Below are 24,353 nucleotides of genomic sequence, written 5' to 3' on the forward strand. Positions count from 1 at the left end.
CCACAGCAGTTAATCATGGTTTGTTTTTCATCACAGTATAAGTCAACACCATATGGGAAAAGGAAAACCGATGTGTTTGTGCGGTATGACAAAACCATAAAGCATGCCACTTCAGTGAGCTACTCTACTGTCACTAAAGCATGCATGGACACACAAACATACATGGATGTTCTAAGAGAGGTCCAGATTTAAGAGCTGCCGCTGGTGTGGAACATAGTGAAAAGGAGCATTCTGCGCGGCCCTTGGGGGCCACAAAGGTATTGAGTAGTCCTCTGTGCGTGTGTGCGTGTGTACGTGTGTGTGTGTGATTCACACAGTGTGCTGCAAAATGACCTGAGAGGCCCCAGCTAGTTACAGCCTCTCTGCTGGAGACCGCCACCACAAAACAAGCATTGTTGGTACAGAACCCCAGACACCAGATTAAACGCACTGTGAGCACAAACATACAAAAATACATGCAGCACAGACCAAAGTGTTACGAGTTTGAAACCAGTGTGCTACTTGAAACGAACAAATTCAGCGCCAACACGCACACTTTAAACACTGTACACAATGCGGAGCCCTGCTCTAACAATAGCCCTTGGGTTGTTGGTCGGACTATTATTGTAGGTGTTTCTATGCTAATTATGTGTGACTGAGGCCATGTCAAAAGCAGTTACTGGAAATAATGTGGTGAGCTGGAAATTATGAGGTAGAATTACTTTGCCCGCAAGGAGAGGAAAAAAAGCATTTCAGTTGACCAAATGCGTTCAAATTTTGTTTTCAAAAAGTGATCCAAAACCGCATGCAAGGAAATATAACATCGTCTTCTTTAACATCTCGGGCAGTGAGAGAAAGGGGTCAGTTTCATGACCTTCACTTCTGGCTCTTGACTCTGCAGGGACCCCGTTGGCTGACAGGATTGTGCGTCATCGCTTCTTACCGCTCCAGTACTATAACCCCCCTGGAAGCCGCTGGCGATCACACAAGTGTGAAAGTACCAGCCCCAACTGTTGCCCGGACCAACCCATTCAGCATCCAGGTCCTACACAGTCCGACAGAGAGCAGAGAGAGTGCGCACGGAGCGCAAAGGGGAAAGTCGCGCTTTTACAGCGTGGATTGTTTTTTTTATGATTCGTTTGGACATTTCTCAGCAAATTTCCTCTCTTTTTTTTTCATATTTTTTTGGAGTTTTTGCTGGAGCGTCCTCGGCCCATAAACGGCAGTCCTTATTATGACTTCCTCGCACCTGTCTCTACTGACGCTGATCTGCGTCCTGACCTCTGCATCGTTTACCGGAGACACCGGCTTCCTCCAGCTCTCAAGTGACTTTGATGAGGATATGCTCTCCCGGCATATGCATAGGTTGTACGAGAAATATAACAGAGAGAAGCGCCTGAAAGAAGGAAACACTATCAGGAGTTTCAGAGCCATCCGAGGTGTGTAAACAAGCTCACCTGCATGACGCATGGGCGCTCAAATGAAGCAATTTCGGAGTCGCTGTGCAGCAAAAATAAGTGTTTTAAAATGCAAAGAACTAAATTTGCAGGATGAGAAGTTCTTCCAGTAATTTACATTAAATGCTATTCAAAAATGCAGACATTCAGCCGGACCAAGTTATACTTGAACAAAGCTTCCAATTATGTTTACAAACAAATTGAAAGACTAAATAACACAGCATGTGGAGTAAAGTGCAATAAAACTGTCTTGAATTAGAAGCATCAAAAAGCAACATTTAACACATTAGCAATATTTTTTTTTCATTTCAAATTCTGTTGAATAAATTAGTCAAAACATATGTAAAACCAAACACATCAAAATATAATTGTTGATTTTGTCTCTGAACTTGTGTAGCAAGTAGTGGTTCTAAAGCTCATACTCACAGCCAGGCGTCATGTATTGAGATGATGCTGTCGCCTTGAAGGTGCAGCAGAACTCAAAAACAAAAATGATCTCTAGAAGGTCTAGTGGTGGACCAGAAATGATGGAGCCTAAAAAGAAGCTTTTGAATTTTTGATTATTTTATAATAATTCCTAGAAATTAGTGCATTAAAGTCTGCATTAACAGTGATAAATTAATGTTGAAAAACAGTTCAGCAGCTTATTGTGCCTGTGCCTCCATTCCTCTCTATTTATTTTATTAGCACTATGGCCCCATCTTTCGTGAGCTTTAGCATTTTGGTCTCATAAATCTATATTGTGTTGCCAACATGTACTATAAAATTCTGTCTAGTTGGTCAAACAAATTACAAGCATTCAGAATAAGAAAGCATGGCACTAGAAATATATTAACCTACCAAAATTTAAAACATTTTTTGGGATTAATTATTTGCATTCAATGGTATTTCAGTTACATTTGTCATATAATATGCAATTTTAGAGTAAATAAATTAGAATTGCTACAGGACTGCTGTACCAAAGGAATAACTTAGATAAATAAATAATCTGCCTCCACGTTTATTTACAGTGTTTACTCAGTAAATCATTCAAAATAGTTTCAGGGGGCCAAATAAAACTTTTTGCGTTGGGCCCCAAACAATCTAAGGCTGGTTCTGCACTCTAAATATGTAGGATTGTTTTGGCTCAGTCTGAGAATGCATTTAAATAGTTTCAGGATGCTGTGAGTTCATTGAGCCTCTGGAAGCAACGGCGCCACTCGCATGCAGGGTCCGATCAATTACACTGGACAGTCTCACAAGAATGCATTAGAGTCATGTGCAGTAAAATACAATACAATAAAAAAAAAAGGAAAACTCAGGGGCAGGCAGATATGTGCACAGAGGAGGGTCATTGTCATGGCTTCTGTGTTTAAGTTAGTTGGTCCTCAGGGGAACAAGCGACTCCACGTCCTGGAAACAGGAGGCTTAATGCACATTCTTTCCTCTCTGGCTAAAGCTGTTTTTATTAATGCAGCTCTTCATTTGTACGCTGCAAAGCTCTCAGATAGCATATCATAACATGTGTGTATTTTTACTACTGAGGCTTGATGTAATCCAAGGAGACATGTAAGAGATTTTTCACAATGGTTTGAGGACTGCTGAAAAAGTTGATTATATCTCAGTGACTGAGCTGGCCGTAGCAAGCTTAAAGGAAAGCTTCAACTGAAACTGAGGATAAGCACTTCCATATGCAGGCTGAATTCAGGGTAAAATATATCTTTTCACCCAGTCCACACTTCCGCTGAAGTCTTACACAATGAACAATAACTCTGCTGTTGAAGTTAATGTTGATCATGAATATGCAGCCTGCTGCTCACCCAGAGTCTGGTTCCTCTTAAGGGCACACCTTCTCACATCCTACCAATGAGCTGCTCAACAGTTTCAGGGTTCAGTCATGTAACAATGTAAGGAAACACCTTTTTTCTATTTTGGGGGAGAAACTTAACCACACATAAGTGCCTTTGGCTCAGAGCTTTGCCTTTTTCTAAACATATTTCCTTTAATCTAAAAAATCTCAAATAACTGAGTTCAAATGCAGTTCAGCTTCTTGTTGCCTTAACCTGCTTCATTTTTCTGTTTTGTCACAACTGTCACGTTTTGCTCATGACCCCCCCTGCCCTCCCCCAAAAAAGCCCAACAAAACCCCCAAAAAACAAAGCATATTCAATTGAACCTGGTTAATTTCTTACTCCGAAAGTACGTTCCACTTTAGGGCTTCAGAAACAAAACTTCCAAAAATATATAGACACGGACATATTTTTCCCACCTCTAGCAAAAATAACTTCTAGAACTCATACAGAAGGATCTTTGACCTTTCATCAATGCAGTCTGGATCATACAAAGTAGATGTTTTTTGCTCTTTAGCTCAACACTCAGATGAGGTCTAAATGATTTAGATCTGTGGTCATGGATGGATGAAGGCTGATTTTGCCCCTTTGAGCCATTTCGTGGTTGTTTGACTTTTTGTTTTGGAGCAGTGATGCAACAGGCATGACAATTAAGTTTGGGATGATGGTGGCGACGGTGGTAGGAGTTTGTTCTGCAAGACACTTGGGCAACACACTTCACCTGCCTTGTCAGGTGGTGGTGGTCAAAGGCCTGTTGTCATCAGTGCATTGTGGCATTGTCTTTGTAAATGTGATCAACAGCAGCTGTGGCTGCTATCCAGTAGTTTGCCATCATCAGCTTGTAAACATGTGCATGGATGAAGTGTAAAGTGCTATAGAAGTACAAGACATTTACTATTTAAAGTCAAGGAAAGGTCAACGTTATCAATAGCTAGTCTCCATTAAGACTTCCTCTACATGAATAACAGCTGAACCATGAAAAGACTCACAGACACACAGCAGTCACTATGCTCTCACCTTCAGGTAAAATGCTCTTTTCTGCACTGTCCATAGCGTAATTAACAGCTTACTGATCCCCAGTAAAGTAAAGACGCTTCAGGCTAACTTGTGTTTACTTGAAGGTTGTCATAAAAACAAAAGAAAGCCTTTTGCCCAGGGAAGCAGCAAGTCAGCAGGAACTGATTAAAAGTTCCAAGAAATTCTGATCAACTAAAAAGTAAATTGTGCATTTAAAAGATGAGGTAGTTACTTATAGAACATATAAATATTTGCATATATGTATGCTTAATAATGTAATTTTATTCATAAATCTTATTTGATTCTCCAATGACTGTGTGCTGACTATGATTTAATGTCTCCTCAGTCTCTCCTGACCACAGGATTGTGTACAGACTTAACCTAACAACCCTTCAGGAATCAGAGGTCATCCTCTCTGCAACATTCCACTTCCTGCTAGATAAGCACACACTTACAAGACCCTGGTTCTGCAAACGCTTCAAGACCTCATCATGCCACACCGCATTCACACAACCTTCTCCGTCCATCAGCTTGATGTTTCGCTCCCTCTCTTCTGGGTCGGAGGTTAGATCTGAGCCGGTGGAGTCATCTATAGGTAATGTGACCTTTTACCCCCACAGGAAAGGGGTTTGGCAAATGAAAGATGTGACCAAGATAATAAAGGAAGCTCAAGATAGAGGTCAGTTTTTGCTGTCGCTGGAACTGGAATTTGGACAGCAACCCCATAAAGAACAAGGGGATGTTTTCTCTGCTGTCAGCATGCCCTACCTGTTACTGTATGCCAATGACCAAGCTTTAGCAGAGCCAAACAGTGTTGCTGCTAGCCTTCAGAGATATGATCCAATAAGTGAGGGAGCAGAAGTCCTGCACAGGTCTAACTCCTCACCGAGACTGAAGGGACGAATAAAAAGGCAAACAAATCCACTCCCAGACACCATTCAGAACAACGAGTTGCCTGAAGTCAACTACAGACCCAGTGAATACAGAAAAGAGGATGTGTGGGAGATCAACCGGTACCTTGCACTCAAACCGAAGTTCAAAGCAGAGAGGAAAGAAAAGATGGGGAAGAGTCAAGAGAGAGCCAGAGAAGAGCGAGACAAAGCTGAACCTCAGACCCTCAAAGGAGAAGAAAGAATAGCACAAATTAAAACAGACGATTCAACTACACTCAAAGATAGTCCAACACTTTCTCTTGGTAACAGACAGAAGAATGAGCGGAGCAATCAGGGAAAACACAAGGGAAGGGTTAACACTCAGTCATCTGTTCTGAGTTTTGATGAACAAACAATGCGGAAAGCCAGGAGACGGCAGTGGGGCCATAACAGACGCTGTTCGAGGAGGAACCTAAGAGTGGATTTTGCTGATATTGGCTGGAATGAATGGGTTATAGCCCCGGAGTCATTTGATGCCTATTACTGTGCAGGTGCATGTGGTTTTCCAATGCCTCAGGTAGGAGTACACACGTCCAACATATTCTCTTGTTTCTTTCTACTTTGCCTTAAATCCTGGTCACAATTGGATGTTTCTTCTTTCCTTAAACTTTATCAGGCTGCCAGGCCATCCAACCACGCCACCATTCAGAGCATAGTCCGAGCTGTGGGGATCATCCCTGGGATTCCTGAACCCTGCTGTGTCCCAGAAAACATGAGTCCCCTGGCTGTGCTCTTCCAGGAAGAATCCAGAAACCTGGTTCTCAAGGTTTACCCCAACATGTCCGTCCAATCCTGCTCCTGCCGATAGAACAGTGGTGAGGGGAGAACACAAAAAAAGGAGAAACAGCAGGTGTAAAGGTGGCAGAACTGTGCATCGGATAACAGGTTTCCTGATGCTGGGAAAAAAATGACACCCTATATTTCTTCAGGAATTAGAGAGATGTAAAGGAATCACTTCCATTGAATTTGACTGACCTCTGCACTGACAGGAGAAGCACAGACAGTGTTTTGTATCTCCAAGAAGACCCATAGGTTATATGTTGTTGAATGCATTCTGTTGAGATGAGCATTTAAGACATGTTTTCCTTTTTAATAGTAGAAAGTTTTTAAACACAGCTCATGTTGAGTTTGTGGTTTTGTTTTACAATGCACTGCACAAGTATACATACTTGTTGAACCTTTTATAATTTGTTCCCAATACAGCCACAGGCTTCAAAACATTTCTGTGGGATTTTATATGACAGAACAATACAAAACTCTCATTTGTGAAGTGGAAATACAAGGACAGGTGCTATTGATTTTTTTTTTCTTTTACAGATAAAACTATGTAAAGTGTGGTGTTCATTTGTATTCAGAACTTCCAAGTCAGTCAGATAACCACTTTTAGTTTTTTTTTCTACTTCTAGAGACCTAGATCTGTATGTATAATAATCTATTAAACACAGCAGACTGGAAGGATGACATATTTGAAAAGCAATTTCAAATGTAACATTTAGTTCTGGGCTTTGACCAAATCACTCTAATACATACCCTAACCCTATCCTTTCATCCAAACCATCCTATTTTGGTTCTGGTTGAATGTCTAATGTGGGTGTCCTGGAAGGTGATCCCTAATCACAAGTTTGCTGCAGTCCCTGAGGGTTTTCTTACAGAACTTCCTCATATTTAGATCCAATCAACTTCCCATCAACTCTTAGAAAGTCCCCTCTTCTTGCTGAATAAAAGCATTCCCACAGGGTGATGTTTCACCATTTTAAGTCACCCCGCTACCACCATAGGACAGTCAACTCTCTTTTAATCTCATCTGATGAGAGTGAGTTTCTTCATATCCCTGAATGCCTTGCAGTAGATTGTAAATTGAACTTTTCAAGGCTTTCTTTTAGCACATTTTCTTCCCATTCTTCCATTATTGCCAGAGTTGTGGATAAACTTATATTGTTCCAGTTGATGTCAGATCTTTGAATAGGTTGGCAGTTGTTCCATGCTCATTTTATATTGAGTAGATGGACAAACCATGTCCTTCGAGATCTCAAAGCGTGTAAGTTTTCAATTCAAATAAACAGCCACATTTTTCATACTTTTATTTTTATAAAGTAAAAAAAGAAAAAAAGAAATAGTAAACCCTTGTAATCATTTCCACAGACATGCTCACACAGTTTGTTTTGCTTCATGTCACTTAAAATCCTCCAAGTTTGTGTATCTAAAATGGTGAGATGGAAAAAGGAGTAAGAATACTGTTGAAGGTGAAATCTTTGACTGCAAAATCACATTATTATTTGGCAGCTCATTCAGAAAACAAGATGACAAAACATTTCCAATTTTGTGCAAACTTTATAACCTCATATGTATAATTTTGGTTGCAGACAATATGTTGTTTATGCTGTATAAAGAAACAAATTGTAGAGAGCACTTCACACCCAGCAACTCCCCTCTAACACTTCAAGAATGTTAGAATAAAATCATGTTTTGTAAGTTGTTTTCTTTTTGTTTGTTTGGTATTTTGGATGTGAAATCTGATTTAATATGACTCTAACAATAACTAGATTATGTAATGCTACTTTTCAGATTATACTGTGTTTTTTTTTACTTGTGTATTGCTTAAATTATGAACATTTTGCCTGATAAGAATTAGAATAAAAATAATTTAATCCACTGGCCTTGCAGTAATAATATTATTTTACACAATACTAGCTTTTCTCGGAAATTTCAGAGTGTGAAGTTTTGTATCAAAATAAACCTTAAAGGACACTATGGTTTTAGCATCATTGTTTTACAAAAGAAGGAAGGTTCCACTCAGAAGCTGGCCCTTTGAACCCATTGTTGCCCCACACCAAAGGCTCAGCTGTCCAGCGAATAATGTGACGGATGTGGGCTGCTACGGATAAATGGCTGATGGAGGAAGCAAGCCTTCACCCATCAGGACTTCAGCCACTTGAACTTCAAAACACAGAGCACTTCCCCTTTTTCTGCTCATTCCAAGAGCATTTCCAAAACTGTTTTCTTTTCTTCCTGCAGATGCTTGCAGACAGCTTATCTTGTGTCGAGATGATCTGCTTATCCCTTTTATTCAGAAGAAAAAAAGTAACAGTCCCAATTTGTATTAAATATCTAATTACTAATCAGAAATTCAGCGCCAGTGTGAGACATCTGTTCAAAATGACGACATGTTTAATTTGTAAAACACCTGGAAAGAAAACTGTCCCAAAGACAGTTACATGTTTGAGAGAGGAAGGATATAAAAGGCCCCATTGTGATGAATTATTGCTGTCCAATATTAAATTAGTAGTATTTTTGCCATGTTCATTGATCATTGGTACGTATAGAAGAGACATTTGCAATACTTGTTCTGATTATATCTTTGTCTGCTAAGAAGCACTAATAAAAATAAGTTAGTACCATCGTATGTTATTATTTTTGGTAAATTATTATGTTAAGAAATTCAGATTGCTATATTTACTCTAATATAATATAGACTGATACTAAATTTGTCATTTGCAACTGTGATTTCTGTAAATATTAATATGCCAATATATTTGGTTTAGCCTTTAATTTCGAAATATATGTTCATTAACTGAGTTTTTTTTTTTTTTTTTACCATTTTTATATTTATTTACTTATTTAGCTCTTTTCGGCTTCTCTTGTCTACTTCTTCCTAAAATTATTTATTTATAAAAATTTTTTTATTGAGGGTTAATTGTCAGGGTTAACTGATGCTGCATGGACAAGAGTGAAGTGTTTGTTGTTTTCAAATTTGAAACAATGCCTATTAGCCACTTCATTCCATGGATTATCAAGCAAACATAGAAAACCATATTAAAGGGCATCTTTTTGTTATTGCATTTAATGACAATACAGAAAAATAGACATCACTGTGAATATATATTGCAGTAAGAACCCAAAACTGATGAGGGTGAGAAAATGTTGCTTCTTTTTTAACAACCGGAAGTGTTTAGCAATAAACTAAGCCTTTTATAAATGAACTATAGTCCAACCACCATTAAAACTGAAATAACGGCTGCGATTAGGGCTATTTTAATTCATGTTTGCTTTATGTCAGAGCTTCAAAGTGTGTCAGCCCTCACTACAGCAAAATGTTTACTTTTCTTTTCCTTTTCTTTTACTTATTTCCTGACTGATCCTCTTTACAGTCTGTGCCTCAATTCTGCCATCAGAAAGTGAACTGCATGTCATCTACAGTCACTCTCACAGGAGAGCTCTGTGTTGTAGCCCAGAAAACCACAGCAGACTCGCGCAAATGCGCCAATGTGTTTAGAAACCAAAGTGAAACAAGGCAAGTGGGAAACCAAGAATAATATTACCTTTCTCCAGCATTATGGCTAAATTATAGGGGAGCAATAAAGTAATTATTGGACAACTGAGAATTTTCTGTACCTGGATAAAATGGTCTGGTTATTGAGCTCAGAGCTTTTAGTACAAAAGCGACTGTTTCTCTTGATTAATCTGTCTAATCATGTGAGTCTGTAGCTGTAATGTTAAGAAATCTCATCCTATGTGTAGAAATTGTATAAAAATGTGAACTGATTAATTTTTCTTTTAAATATTTTCCTCATCCAAGGAGAAATTCAGCTGCTTCAAAATTAAACCAACAACAGCAAAAGTTTATTTTAACTGCATGTTCTAGAATTCAGCCCGTTTCGAAAGATGAAAAGGATTGTTTAACTTTTAAACATTGACCATTATTACTTTCATCCATCTCAAGTTTTCAAATAAAACAAGCTTTGATTCACAGCTTGAATTAAATATGAAAACAAAAACATTGAATCTGAAAAGTGTTTTTAAACTTTTTTTTTCATTTCAAAACATTTCCTTTCAATTTCTAATCTTTATTTTCAGTTTTATTTGGTGTTTTTGTTTTTGTTTCAAATCTTTTCTCAGATTTAGTTTTTTTTTTTTTTTATCCAATTGTATGGCCCCCTGAGGGCCCACATTTGGGCCTTTGTCATAAAGGTTTTACATTCATAGAGAGATTATTCTAGAGTTGAGTCTGAATAGGCAACAAGCTGGTTGGTAGACAGGATTTCAATCACAGATTCAAAGCAGTGGAGCTTCTATAGAAGTATAATAAAATGTATGATTTACCTGTTAGCTCTGCTTAAGTCCTTTTGCACTTATGTAAAATTTGATTTGGGTTCCTCTTCCTGTTAAGTTCATCACAATTACTAACAGCAGTTCAATACAGATTTAAAGGAATCCAGAGAGGTAGCCATATTTATTGGCTTAACTCAAATCAAATTTAGTTGTATTCCTGTTATCTAGATCTTTTTATCAGTTCCAGGTTGAAAACCAGAGAAACTTGTTTGCTGACAAGATAACTACTATTGGGAATACAGGCTAATGTTGATACATTTCTCAGCATTTCATAGTTTCAAACATGAGCAACATGTTCACTATAAGGGATAGTCGAGAACAGTATGACTCAAAATAATTAGATAAATATATGAAAAGAACAAATCTTTTTTTCACCACAACTAGGCTTTTCATGAAAGACAGACATATTGGACTTTGAAATAACTATTTTGTTTGTTCATCCAGATTAAAGTTTGGAAACCTCAACTTAAGAAACCCCATAATTAAATCATTATTTACTGCAAATTAAGTAATATGGCGTATTAAATATTACCTCAATTCAGAAAGTGAAACTAACATTTAACATGCACACAAAATGGTTTATTTCAAATGTTTATTGCACTTGAGTTTGATTACTCTGCTGTACAGCTGATAAAAAATGTTAAGAAAACATGTTGATTTAGGGGACCTCCATTGTTGGGTCCACTGAACAAAACTTCATATATGTTCTAATGGATTTAGTTTATTTTAGCTTTCTGAAACAATCAGTAGAAACCATTTCATTTACTACCCAGGCCATTGACAAATCCTGAATGAAAATTAAATCAGTGCTTCTTATTTACCAAAGTCTCTCCTTCCAGCATTTTTTCATTGAAATCCCTTTTATATGGAAATTTATGTTCTCCCAACTCCTTCAGCAATTACCTTTTGCAGTTCAGATTCATTGTTGAGAGTTTCAGTGACAGAATGCTGGACCGCTCGCAACACATTTTGTGCGCCATAAAAAAAACATTTAAAAATCACTTCTACCCCAGTTGAGCTCATGTGTTACTTCTATTTCTCTGAGAAACTTTTTTTTTCTTTTTTTTTTTTGTATCCTCTCTACTAACTATTGTGTGACTGGTCCAAAAATTGAAGTGGAAATGATGTATTCTAAGAAGACTTCTCAGGAGTTCTGCGCCTGAGTTCTTAAGTATGAAACCTCCTGGCCAAATCTTCTTCTTGTTCTTTCCATTTTGACCTTTATTTGTTCTTGTGGATAATGTGAAGACCTTCACTGAGTTGGTACTTGTTACGAAAGGTTTCAGCAAACAGAAAGAATTGCATGAAGGTCTCGTTCAGCTATAGAATTACTAGCGCTGTTTTGTGACAAAAGCTTTTTGATAACATTTGATTTCTAAAAGCAAACTCAAGCCACACCTCATGTACAACTCCACAAAAGAACAGCTGATAAATATAAGGAGAAACTGCACAGAGACATTTTCAACAATCGTCAGCTTTTTCCGGAGATCTTTTCAACCTCCTGAGTCCCATAAGGCACAAAATAATCTGTTAAACTGCTAAATATACAGGGCACCAAAACAGACGCGCCCCTCTGCTGCCATCTGGTGGACAAAGTGTAACGGACGCGTCTTTAATTACATACATTCATTAATCACATCAAAGTCTTCAATTATAAATTAATCCTTTTTTTCTTTTTTTTTTTTAATTATGAGAAGTCATGTGTCTCGACAAGTGGTGTCTCTCTCTGAAGTATTCGTGGCAAATCGGGCAGGTGAGTTTCTCCTCCTTCCTACGTCTCACCTGAGACTCCGCCGCGAACTCCTTTTTGTGGTGAGATCGCATGTGAAACACCAGATCCGAGGTCATGCGGAAGGACAGGTTACATTTGGCGCACCAGTTCTGCACCGACACGCCGAATGAGGAGGTGAAAGTGGGCGGGAGGACCGTGAGGGCGGATGTGGTCTGGAGGTTTCTGGACCAGTGCTCCGGCGCGTAATGGAAAGCGTTGCCTAATGGAATCGGGGAGGCCAAAGTCTGCATGTCACCGCCCACGATGCTGGATGCCATCAGATTGTTGTATCCCAGAATAGTCCTGCTGGTGAACGCGTCAGTGATCTCATCCACGCGGCTAGGGGGGGCTGTTGGAGCGCTGCTCAGTTGGATCTGCTGGTTCACAGTAGATGTCCTTTTATCAGGTTTACAAAACGCGCTTTTCTGCTCGCCCTGGCTGCTCGACAGAACCAGAGAAAACGCGCTGTTGCCGCTCGAAAACACGCCAGATCCTTCCCCTGTCCCCAAACGTGTGTCAAGCACTTTTTGGTGCGTAAAAGCCTCACTGACTTCCCCAGCTTCCGCTGAATCAGCGCTTCCTCGTGGCGCACGAACTGGTTTGACCCTGTCAGCTTTGAGTTTGTCAGAAGAGGAGGAGGGGCCTTCCGCAGCCTGGTCGCAGCTCTTACCCATTTGGGTGACATTTTCATCGTTTGAAATATTCGTTTTCTCTAACAAAACCGTTTTTCGCCACTTGGGGACCGGAGCATCTTCGCTCTTTCTCTTTCTGGAAGGAGTCTCCGCCTCGTCGCTTCCTCCAGATATTTTTTGCTCCAGATCTCTGGCGATGTTGTGGAAATCGGTCACTCGGTGATTACTCTTGGTTTCCACGCGCTTGAGCTCATAGACCTCACGGTTCCAGGTGTCACTCTTCGATTGGGTGCACAGAAATCTGCAGTGAGCCACGAACGGATTCTGATTTTTGAAGATCTGGTTGCATCTCCCGCATTTGTATTCTAGAAAGGAGAAAAAAAAATACATGTATAACATCACTTTGTATTTATTTATTTACTTATTCATTTATTTTTTTATTCATCTTCAATCAACATTGTAAATAAATAATTTTCTCAGTATTTGTCTAACTCAGGTGATTTTCACTTTAGATTTTTAAATATGACAAACAAAACATTGTACTGTGGACTGACTGAAATATGCTGAAATGTTGCAATCAAACTAATGCAACTAAATGCATCTTCATCCCTAACCTCTTGCTTTGGACATTCCTGTTTATTTTTCAGTCCTTCAGCTCTTTCCATTAGGCTCTTCATACCCTTTGTGAACTTTGTGTTCCAACAAAAATATTTCTATAAAAGTAACACGAATATAGTTTGTAGCTCTAAATACAAAGCAAATAGTCACTGATAAACCCATGTAGCCTGCTGCATTTTAGCCTTGCCATGATTGTGTGCAGAAACAAGGAATTCGACTTCAGTCTTGCGCACTATCAGAGGAACTAAAATTAAGTAAAAAATAGGTGTATGTGCATCTATTTTTATGCAAGTTTTACCCTAACAGCAAAAGCAACTGTTGAAACAGTTTGGTGTATTAACAATAGTATTACTATGGGTAAAAAATGCTAGTGATGCTGACATCCACTTTAATGGAGAGATGAAGATGAAGATCTTTGAATCACTGTCCACTGTGTGTGAAGAGACTGAAATTCACAAACATGTTAAATTTCACTCTGGCTGGAAATCCCACTATTTAATAAAATTTCCCCAAGCAACCAAGAAAAACCCTTCATGCAGCTTAAACTCATGCTTATAAAAAAAGATCCAAATCACCTCCATTTAACACATTGACCTTTTGTATAAAGGTCAATGTTAAAATGTAAGTTGTGTCTGTTTTTTTTCTGGATATAATGTGCAGCTGCAACATCTACACACTTACCAGAAAATAGCTTTTACAAATTGTCCACTATCATCACCATTACTTATAAAAAGGAAGTTCTCAAAATTCTGTTGAGTATCAGTCTGAACCATTGTTTAAATCCCTTTAATTAATCCAATCCATCCAAGCAGTCTATACATCGGTACCCATGAAGCATGCGCCTCACCTCCGTCCAGCCCTTTGATCATGTCTGTGAAGCCCAGCAGGTCGGACAGCTCCTGGTCGTACCACACCAGCAGCTCCTCCTCAGACTGAATGTCCCGCGTGGTGCGCACATACACCTGACCCGCTTTCAGAAATGCCTCCGCGTTCTGCTCCTCTGCGTTACGCGCAGCCTGCACCAGCCGCAGCCAGGAGAGCACAAGAGCTGAATTGCACATGGCGTCTGGGTCGACCTGTTGGCACGACACATCAAAAAGGCGTCTTTACATTTTATTTTATTTTAAAGTTCACATATAAGCCAGACTGTCATAAAGTCGTTTAAAGTCCACATGTCCACGCTGCCTGGCCTTTGACTCACCCTGAACATGTAGGACGTCGCTGTCTTGTCGCTGCATTTCTGGGCAATAAACGCGATGGTTTCGTAGAAAGTGTTTTGAAGGACGCACGGACCAAAGCACGTTCCTGCAGGGATGCAGCGCGTCACCACCACACTGGTGTTCAGATCCGTTGGATGCTGCAGGAATTTAGTGTCACTGGACCAGATAGATCGAGTGTGGAGAGCGTGATCCATCCCTAAACTGGAGAAGAATCATCAGAATCAGATACTGTTTCTTTTCTTTTCTTTTTTTTTTTCTAAATATCATGCAAAAAGCTATGTATCAAGTAGTTTGCCATAGAAAACAAACGTTTTAAATCTGTAACGTGTGAAGCGATCCGGGTTTCAGATAACAAATGATTTTTTTTTTTAAAAAAGGATCCTTTTGAAATATTTCTGAAAAAATAAAATCCCAGAGGGAGGCAGACACAGCTGGTGTTGGGTGAAATCATTTCTAACGTTCTTTGTTTCGGTTTTTCACTCGGTTACTCCTTTTGTCTCCGCATCTGCCGTCGAGTCCAACCGGCTCCTCTGCGCGCAAGAGAAGTTCGGCGGCTTTTTAAAAGCGTTTTCTGAGCATTTTATACGATCACTGAAACATATACGCCCAAAATGCCGATCTATTAGTTTACACAAACATATGAACCTACTATACTGTAACCCATAGGAAGAATTTGATGCAGCTCTTTTAAAAAAAAGCCATCCTTATGCACTGGTTTCGTTGTGACTGGTCAGTGGTGTTCCTGTAGAGGAGACGTAGATGCTGACGGACTCACCCCGCGAACGTGGATGATGCTGTCGGTTCCGCTGTCGGTTCCGGGAGGTGCAGCGGACCTCAGAAGCGAAGCTTCCTCGGACGAGTTCCGTCTCCGACTGAGAGCTCTTCCTCACTTGCTGCCTCTCTCCTCTTCCACTCCCAGAGCAAATTGAAGCTTGAAGCGCGGGCGCACTCATTATAACGCGTGCGCGCTCACGCTCACACGCGCTCATGCACGCCTTTTTGCTGCAGCATCTATAGTGATGATACAGTATTTAGAGTATTTTCCATATGAAAACAGGATTTGGGCGTTATTCTGGAATGCTGTGTTTTTGTGCGCATAAACATAGTCTGTAGTTTGTGATATTTCACAGTGCGTAAAATAAATCAAACCAGTTATTCTGACTTTTTAACTCTACTCGAAAAAATAACCATGTGCTCTATTGCACAACAGAACCACTCCTTTTGGTCGCGTTTCAATAAAAACAGTAAGTTTGGCTTATTCCATGGGGCAGAATGTGGCCAAAGAAAATGCAGTGAAGTTGGCTGAAATTGTGTGCGCCTTTAAGGGCCTGGGCTTGCCAACGGGCCAATGCATTATTCATAACTAAATGTTTTTGTTTAATGAGCATTTAATGATTATTCTGCATCAGAGCTTTCAATTTTGTGGTGGCCTAAATATCCTGCTGGTTTTTGAGCCAACTTCTTTTTTTATGACGAGAAAGTCAAACAATAAAATAAAAATAACCCCGAGGAGAGGGTCCTTTGGAAGTTCTCCAACTATCAAATGACCTGAATAAATTTAAGGGGCTTGGAGGTATAATGAATAATTAGCTTATGTATTTATTTACTTTGGTTGATTTGGGGGATATTAGCTTGTATGTCTGTTATTTGGAAATGACAGCTTACTATAAACGCTAAATATAGGTCTATTTTATTTCAATTAAACGTCCCTTATCTGAGATATAGGGAGAATTTGGTGAGACCAGTTTACCTGTCATTCATGGTTTTGGACTGTGAGAGGAAGCTGGAGAGAACATGGAGAACATGCAAACTCCGTGCAGTGCGACCTTCTTGCTGCAAGGCATCGATGCTCCCACTATGCAGTCCCTGTGATTATGTCACGTTAATATGAAGATATATAAATCTATAACAAATCAATGTTACTTGCGGTCAGTTGTGAATGTGTATACATTTTTATGTTTATCATTATTATTATTTATTATTTATTTTTATTTTTTTGTAATTACACGAAAGCAAGACTAAACCCTTTAGATGTCGTGCAGATGTATTTTTGTTGTGCTTGTGCGTTAATCCACAAATTGTGACGATCGGGCCCCGAATTTGAACAGAGAGGATTTCTTCTCCTTTGGAAACGAATGGAAAAAGTGAAGTTTTGCGTCTCTCCTCGGGTGTCGCTCCTCTCCTCTTCTCGGTTCTCGTCTCGCATCTCCTTCATCCTGCCCCGCTTTCATGCCCCGCACTCCCTCTCCTTCCCTCCTCTCTCCCCCTCAGCCCAAAGAGAAGCCTTGAAGAGCCCGGCTTGAGCAGAGCAACACTCCTCTAGGGCTGACTCCTCCTTGAAGGCACACACACGCACACATACCCACACAAAAACACAGTCTGTTTGGAAACAGACGAGTCAAGAGAAATGTGAAGATCCTGAGTGGTTGCAGTGTTGGAGAAGTAAAGTGCTAACCTGGAAAGATGGCGTGGACACAGGCTCGCTTGTTGCTCCTCGCCTTTGCTTCGCTTGGATTTTTCCTCCTCTGCGTCCCGGTGGACGGGGAGCCGCCGGGAGAGCAACAGGAGGAGGAGGAGACCATGTCCTGTCAGGGCGCGTTTGACCTCTACTTTGTTCTGGACAAGTGAGTCCCCTCATATTATTTATGGCATTGTTACTTTCTGCTCGCTGCTCATTGCCATGCAACCGAGCTTAGAAACGTGGGGCGCATCAATCGTCCTGTTGTGGCCTAACGGTACGTTAGAGAATAAAACGACTCAATGCGGTGACTGTGGGTGACTTTCACTTATGAAAGAAACATTTGCATCGTAGGCTTCATTATTCTACAAAGTTAGTGTTAGGATAAAAGTGTCTATGTGTCACAAAACTATCCTCCTCCTCCTAAAAGTCTACTGGGAGAATTTGCTTAGGAAACACACCTAAAGGCACTTTTCTTTGTTTTAGATATGTTCAACCATGCGGGCTGTGGTGATTTTTCAAGTAGAGAGAATATTTTGGATTTCGGAGCGTGTTTTTCCTCTTTGTCTGGCTGAAAGCGGTGAGTCAAAAAGGCTGCGTTACCCACGGATGTGGGCAGGGCGAGCAGGATAGGGTTTCAGGCTGATGACGCCTGCGGACACAGCTGCAGAAGCTGCCCGCAGAGGTGCTGCCTGCATGGCCCGGTGCGCTCCTCAGCGGGTCCATTTCACTTAATGCCCTGATTTAAATAATCACACTTTCTTTAATCCTACAAGTTCATAGACATAAGTGATTGTGTTTTGGATAACAAAGCAGTTATCATTCATTTATTTATTTATTTTTGCAAACTGGCTGAAATCTTTAATTGTAAAATGATAACATTTAAAACAAAGGGGATGTAAAATATGCCTAAAGATACAATTTAAATGCACAGTAATTTTTACAGTGCCATCTAGAGGCAAACTTGTAGATTGCAGCAAAGTCATTCACATCACCCCATCCCTTCAATTCAGGTTGATTAATTTTTTTTTATTTTTTATTTTTTATTTCTTTGAGCATCATAGACTTGAACTATTTTCATAAATGGTGAATATGTACCTTTTTCATTTCCAGTAAAATTGGCAGGGAAATTACAACAATAAAGTCTTAAACATTGACCAATAAAGTTATGAAGGATTCACTGTGTAAAATTGTAAGAAAGATCCACTATTTGAGAGGACGATATCAATGAAATATTGATATCTGCATAAGTCTAAATGACTTATGGAAATTTACCTAATGTTAGAGAGTATACCACAAATGTTCAGAACAATTAAGAAATATTGTTAATTGATGTCCTACGATAGCTAATAATGTATATGAGAATGTATTACCAAAAGATCACCTTGCATTAAAATAGGTTATAAGTCAACATTAGTTTATAAATTCTTTAGAAAAGCAGGGCATTTCTTTTTTTTTTGTTTTATTCATCTACAAATGCAGCGTGGCTTGTGTTGTGTCTGGACTGTGCAGATGTAGAAATGATGAAACACAGCGGTGGCAGCATTGTTCTGTGAGCTTTTCTTTAACATGCAGATGAGTTAAATACAGGGAAATCCTGGGGAAAAAAAACTTTCTAAAACCTGCAGAAGACTTAGAAATCTGAGATGGAATCTGAAGTACATAAGTCTAGCCAACATGCCCATGTTCACGGCTCGAACACAGAGAACTGATTTTCTTTTAGTGAGTACATAAAAAAATTTTAAGTTTCAAAATCCCTTATATGCCTTCCAGTTCCTCATCCAAACTTCTACACAGCAGCTGAAATAAAGTGAAACCAGTTAGCAGCAGAGAACATGGAGTGATGTACAAATAATTTCTGCATTTATAGATCTGTTTGGTCGTCATTCTTTTTCACTGCAATGCTTCTCCTTACCTTAGAGTGAATTTATGTAGTTCTGTGATTTCTAGCTAAGTCTGTGCTCTATTTACTTATTTTCCTTTTATTTCCAAATATAAGTGTTTTAGTTTTATTCAAATTTATTTATTAACTTTATTAAGTTACTTCATTTCATTTGTTATCTCATATTGTGAACACTGCAATTCAAGACCAGAGCAGAACATATTTATTAGTTAAATAGGCCAGTTTTATTATTTCAGACACATTGTGTATGACATTACACTTCATTCCTTCAGAAGAAATGCAGACACTGAATAGACTGATGTAAATTCACTTTTGCATGCATATTTTCAAGAGTCTCTATCATTAAAAGAAAACATAAACAAAAGAAATGTTGAAATAACAGACCAGGCTAATAACTGGTGATAATATTGCCAGAAATATAAGGAAGGGGAGGGAGATATATTCTGAGCACGGGTAATGACTCTCCAAGAACAATATTATCTTATTGTTTTTTTTAACCTCACACACCATTATGAGTAACCTTACCATAGCACAGCAAAAATGTTTTTGCAACAAGGCCAAGACAAAGCCACATACTGAAAAAAATCCCAGCAAAATCAACCCTGTAGTTGCTATTGTTTCCAACATTTCTTCCAATTCTTTGTCTAATGTGATGGCATGCTAAATATCCTAACAAGCTCAGTTTTATCATCAAAACTTGAAGTGGATGTCGGTAGAAACATGGCGATGTAGTTTGTAGAAAAGGATTTTGGTCATCGTGAGGCATTAAGGGTTTGTTGCCAAATAGGCCAACAAGAAAATGCTGAAATCTCTGCTGAGACCTTAACAAATTTTTCACACAGGAACATCAAACTTTTGCATTTCTATTCATGTTGCTGTTTTGATTACTTCCACTATCAGGTTTGAATTTGTAAAAAGGCTAATAGATTAGATTGTTTATCCATCCACTATCCAACATGTTCACGACTTGTGGGTTCACGAGAGACGCTTAGAATGTTTTAGTTTGATTTTAAAAAATGCTACAAAAGCATTTTTTTTTTTTTTTGGTGAGTGCACCAAGAAAAACTGCTGCTTATGCACGTCATGCGCCAAATGGACTGAAATTACTGCGTTTCAAAACATGCTGTCTTAGCAGAGAACAAAAGTTTCAACAACACCCAACACCACAGTCGAATTGTTTGCTCAATCTGATTAGAAGATGAAAGTTACAGCATGTCTTTAATGGAGTAAAGATTGAGTTTGTGGCGACGCTGCACGTAATCCAAGGCTTGCAAACATAAGCTTGAGAAAAAATGCCTCTCTTCCAGTGTCCTCAGTGAAACCGCCCCATGAGTTGTGAAGTAGACAAACTGAGTGACATTTAGGTCGGGTTTAGACACGTTGGGCGATCTTTCAGATGTCCACCTCGACATCTGTCTGCCACTGTTCAGTCTTTACCCTTTGCTTCAAAAAGTTTAGTAGAAGCCTCGGGAGTGCGGCACATCATGCATGGCCTCGCCTCTGGTTTGTTACACTGTCTGGAGCTGTAAGCTTCATCAGGCCTTCAGGAAGTTGCTGATCTTTCCTCCGAGATAGGACTGTCACGTTTCCACGCTCTACGGATCTTAAATGCCACCCAGTGACCCAATCTAATATTTCAGAAGCAGAGTGCAGAGCAAAACTGAAAACAGCGAATGTGCATCGACTTTTTAGACATCACCTCATCTGTGTTTGTCTGTCCCTCATGTTTGACTTTGGCTGTGCAACATGGTTATGAGCTCATAACTGCAAGCAACAGAAAAACTAAATTACCATGAGTGCCACCTTCTTAAAGCCATGTCTGATCCTCACTTAAAACCAGGCTACAGTTTCTTTTTCTCACACTGAACAAATTCAAGTGTGAGAAAAAAAAAAACAGTAGTCACAAATTCAGTGATAATGGCTGTGTGTTGTATGTAGGTCTTAAAAAGATTTATGTTCTTTTTAAGGTGGAAGCATGTCTGGTTTTCAGAACCTAAAAATACAGCTACCGAAATAAAATGATGATAACTTTGTTTTTCATTAAGCTTTGATTTTAGCTGTAGAAGTAACCCAGACTTTTATTATTATTACATTATTTTTTTTACATTGAATTCTACTATTGTTTAGGTCACTTTCAGCCATGTTTGCAAACTTTTGCCATTTTGCTAAATGGCAGAATATTGAGAGAGATCACATTTTTAAAGAATTTTCTTTTGGGTGCTGAGTGGCTCAGTTGGTAAAGCAGGTACTTTGACACAATTGTCCTGGCTTTATTTGCCAATCTGGGCAACATTTTGCATGTCTTCCACGTTTCTCTGATTTCCCGTTCATTCACTTTCCAATAAAGACCCCAATTTTCCTCTTACTTTGAATTCAAAAGTTATTCAGATCATAAGATTACGCTGTCGTTCAATAACTTTGTAAAGCCCAGAGATAATGTCATGACTTCAAGAAGTATGGATAGAGTAATTCACAACCTTTGAGCTAAATGGATTCAAGCCTATGAATGTATTTTAAGACAGCACAGCTTTCCCCTCTGACATTATTGAAAAATAAATAGAAATATCAAGAAGAGGAACTGTGAACCTCCACCAGTTTGGTTTATTCCTTACAGTTTCCTGATGGCTGAATGCACCACATTCATCTGTTCAAATAATTAAGAGCGTATAGACATAGCAGGAATATCCAGCAGGCATTCCGCTCAGGAAGAACACCGGCTCTGTGTTCCAGGGATGAGCATGTTTTGGTGAGAAATATGCATAACAACCCTGAAGTCAAAGTAAAAGACCTTGTAAGGAGGCTGGTTGAAGCTGGTAAGAGAGTCATAAGGATATGGGCAGAAAGCCGACTCAGAAAAAAAGAAGGCTATTACATAGAAAGCAACTTAAAATGTCAGATTTGTAGTTAGAAAACATACTTTGGGACAACTACTTCTATTTTTATAAAATATGTTCTGTAATTTAATTAAACTAAAGTTTAAGTGTTTAGGTGCAGGAAAAAAGTGAAGCTTGAAAGCCTGAGAATTAGGGGTGCACCGATTTATTGGCCAGCAGAAATTTATCGGCGCATATTTCCTTCATTTTGGGAGATCGGTGATCGGCCGACAACTACATGTGAAACTGATCATATCCTCTGATCTTATTTACTTCTGTGAAGGTCCAAAACTCAACCACTGTCCTCAGTTTGACTGGTAGACCAGGTCATGTCTGCATGTTAGTCAGACTACCGTTACCAATGCAGCAACTATCTTTCTATATTTACAACATTTAAGACAACAAAAAGAAGAAGAAAAAATGATATTGGCCAGAATCAGAATCGGCAGGTCAGTCTTTTTAAAGATTGATAATTGCCGATCAGCCAGAAAATTGCAATCAGTGCATTCCTTCTTGACATGGTGATATTTTGTTTCAGGAAAGAAGGGTTACTTTACAAATTAGATGACTTGAGGAAAGAACATTATGTGGAAATATTGAAGCAACATCTCAGAACATCAGCCAGGAAGTTATACCACAAATGGGTCTTCCAAACGGATAATAACCTCACTCATACTGCCTAGTTAGAAGGTGTCTTAAGGACATCAGAGTCATTATTTAGGAGTGGGCATTGCAAAGCCCTGGTCTCAGTCCCACAGAAAGCAGAAAAGGCGTGTGCGAGTGAGGCAGCTGAACTAACCTGGCTCAGAGGCCAAAAGTCCAGCAAATTGTTGGAAGAAGCTTGTGGAAGGACATCCTAAATGAAACCAGATATCAAGAAAAGACATGTACACTTCTGAATTTAAAAAAAAAATAAGTGAAAAAGATTTCTCCCTCTCATTGTTCTGCCATTTAAAAGCTGAAAAATTATTTGAATAATCAAGGCTGACAGGAAATGTTTAGTCTCATAGTGAGAAAAAAAAAATCTTTTTAAACATTGTATATAAGAATCTGGTTTCAATTGCATTTTTACATACTTATGTTTGAGTTAATCAGCAGCTAGCATGTTTTTAAGTTGTTTTTTTATATCTCCATCTCAAAATATTGTCTTTATGATTTGTCTTCTTTTGACTTAAAAGTCAAGCAAAAAAACTTCAGCAATACACAAAACAATCGTAGGACATTTGCCATGTTTTGACTTTGCAAATTATAGAACATTAATAATATGAAGTTCTTTCGCTGTGCGTTACTGTTGCATGCATGTAGCTCAAACAATGTGCTTAGGTCTTTTTTTTTTGCTAAAAAGAACATCAGCTGGACTGTTTTAACTTTATCCAATCCTTTTCACAAACATAGTGAAATAAAGCAGAGTTTTTGTTGAGCTTTAGTACACAAAGTTTCTCAATAAGATAGGAATCTAGCAGGAAGCTCCTCCTGCTGCTCTTCTGTTTATCGGATAATTCCACAGAAGATGGTAATTGAGAGGGAAGTCTACATTTATATGGAGGATACAAATAATCCCACTTGAACCCAACAGGCTCTGTGTTTCATTTGGCTTATGACCCTCTAAAATTCATGCAGATTTGCTGCTAGAGGGCTTTGATGTTACTTCCTGTAACACACATTCAGACATCTCCCCCCTGCTGAGTGATAGTTATGGTTCCCTTTGTTGTTCATGTCAAAGCCTTTTCTACTCTAGCGGACGGACACCCAACCTGTTGTTGGGCTGGCCTTGCATAGTGGGACCATCTGTTCCCCCTCACACACATACACACACACACACACACACACACACACACACACCCCAGACACACACACTCACACATACGCAATCACTTGAACACATATAGCATGAACAGAGGCCAGCTGCTTGCTACGCGGTCCCTGTTTAGAGGCAGACTGCTGCATCTGTCCCTGTCTAACCTCAACCCTGTGGCCCAGCAGCAATTAGCTCCCATTAGCAGCGCTGTGAGACAGGCTTTAAAGAGACGGTTCTGTTTGTGGCATCATGCAGCAGACTAACCAGCAGCTCACAGATGAGGGGTTGCAGTCCAAACTGAAGGAATGTTACTAAATCATCTGAGGGTTGACCTCGGCAGAGACAGGGGTGACTTTTATTCTGAAGCATGTAGGGTGCATTTCCATCTTTTCTAAAGAAACTATTAACACTCTTGTGTTGATATACATGGATTTTATGGTTGCTTTTTTTTAACTGAGAAAAATGCTGATTTTCAGATCTGGCAGCGTGAAGCATCACTGGAATGAGATATACTCCTTTGTAAAGCACCTAGCAGAGAAGTTTATCAGGTAAAATGGACGACGATGCCTATAAATTGTGGGAATGTTTGTTTAAGTCTCTACTGAAAGCTGAAGTGGAACAACTTTGTGTCTGCAGCCCTATGCTGAGGATGTCCTTCATCGTCTTCTCCACACAAGGAAAAATCATCATGGAGTTGACTGAGAACAGGTAACACACTGTGTTTTATCCATCCATCCATCCATCCATCCACCATCCA

General features: G+C 39.3%; 3 protein-coding genes across 4 annotated transcripts in view; 2 read left to right on the plus strand and 1 right to left on the minus strand.

Moving 5' to 3' along the window:
* Positions 1-991: 991 nt before the first annotated feature.
* Positions 992-7,866, plus strand: gdf10a (growth differentiation factor 10a). 2 transcript variants are annotated; one of them, XM_055030276.1, is made up of 3 exons: positions 992-1,418; positions 4,629-5,731; positions 5,831-7,866. In XM_055030276.1, the coding sequence occupies exons 1-3, from the start codon at positions 1,214-1,216 to the stop codon at positions 6,020-6,022; spliced, it is 1,500 nt and encodes a 499-aa protein (XP_054886251.1). In that variant the 5' UTR covers positions 992-1,213; the 3' UTR covers positions 6,023-7,866. The 2 variants fall into 2 exon arrangements, with proteins under 2 accessions (XP_054886251.1, XP_054886252.1); XM_055030277.1 differs by lacking the exon at positions 992-1,418 and adding an exon at positions 4,251-4,288.
* Positions 7,867-10,907: 3,041 nt separating this feature from the next.
* On the minus strand, positions 10,908-15,454 carry prdm8 (PR domain containing 8). Its single transcript, XM_055029714.1, has 4 exons — positions 15,340-15,454; positions 14,546-14,765; positions 14,192-14,420; positions 10,908-13,091 (listed from the first exon to the last, which is right to left on the minus strand). The coding sequence occupies exons 2-4, from the start codon at positions 14,756-14,758 to the stop codon at positions 12,007-12,009; spliced, it is 1,527 nt and encodes a 508-aa protein (XP_054885689.1). The 5' UTR covers positions 14,759-14,765; positions 15,340-15,454; the 3' UTR covers positions 10,908-12,006.
* Positions 15,455-16,827: 1,373 nt separating this feature from the next.
* Positions 16,828-24,353, plus strand: part of antxr1d (ANTXR cell adhesion molecule 1d) — a 29,322-nt gene continuing 21,796 nt past the window's right edge. The window contains exons 1-3 of the mRNA XM_055029751.1: positions 16,828-17,188; positions 24,073-24,144; positions 24,233-24,304. Of these exons, the coding sequence (XP_054885726.1) occupies positions 17,028-17,188; positions 24,073-24,144; positions 24,233-24,304 (305 nt within the window). The 5' untranslated portion in view covers positions 16,828-17,027. The remainder of the gene's footprint in view (positions 17,189-24,072; positions 24,145-24,232; positions 24,305-24,353) is intronic.

The sequence above is a fragment of the Poeciliopsis prolifica genome, unplaced genomic scaffold (genome assembly GCF_027474105.1).
Source record: "Poeciliopsis prolifica strain line A6 unplaced genomic scaffold, Auburn_PproV2 SCAFFOLD005, whole genome shotgun sequence".
Classification (NCBI taxonomy): Eukaryota; Metazoa; Chordata; class Actinopteri; order Cyprinodontiformes; family Poeciliidae; genus Poeciliopsis; species Poeciliopsis prolifica.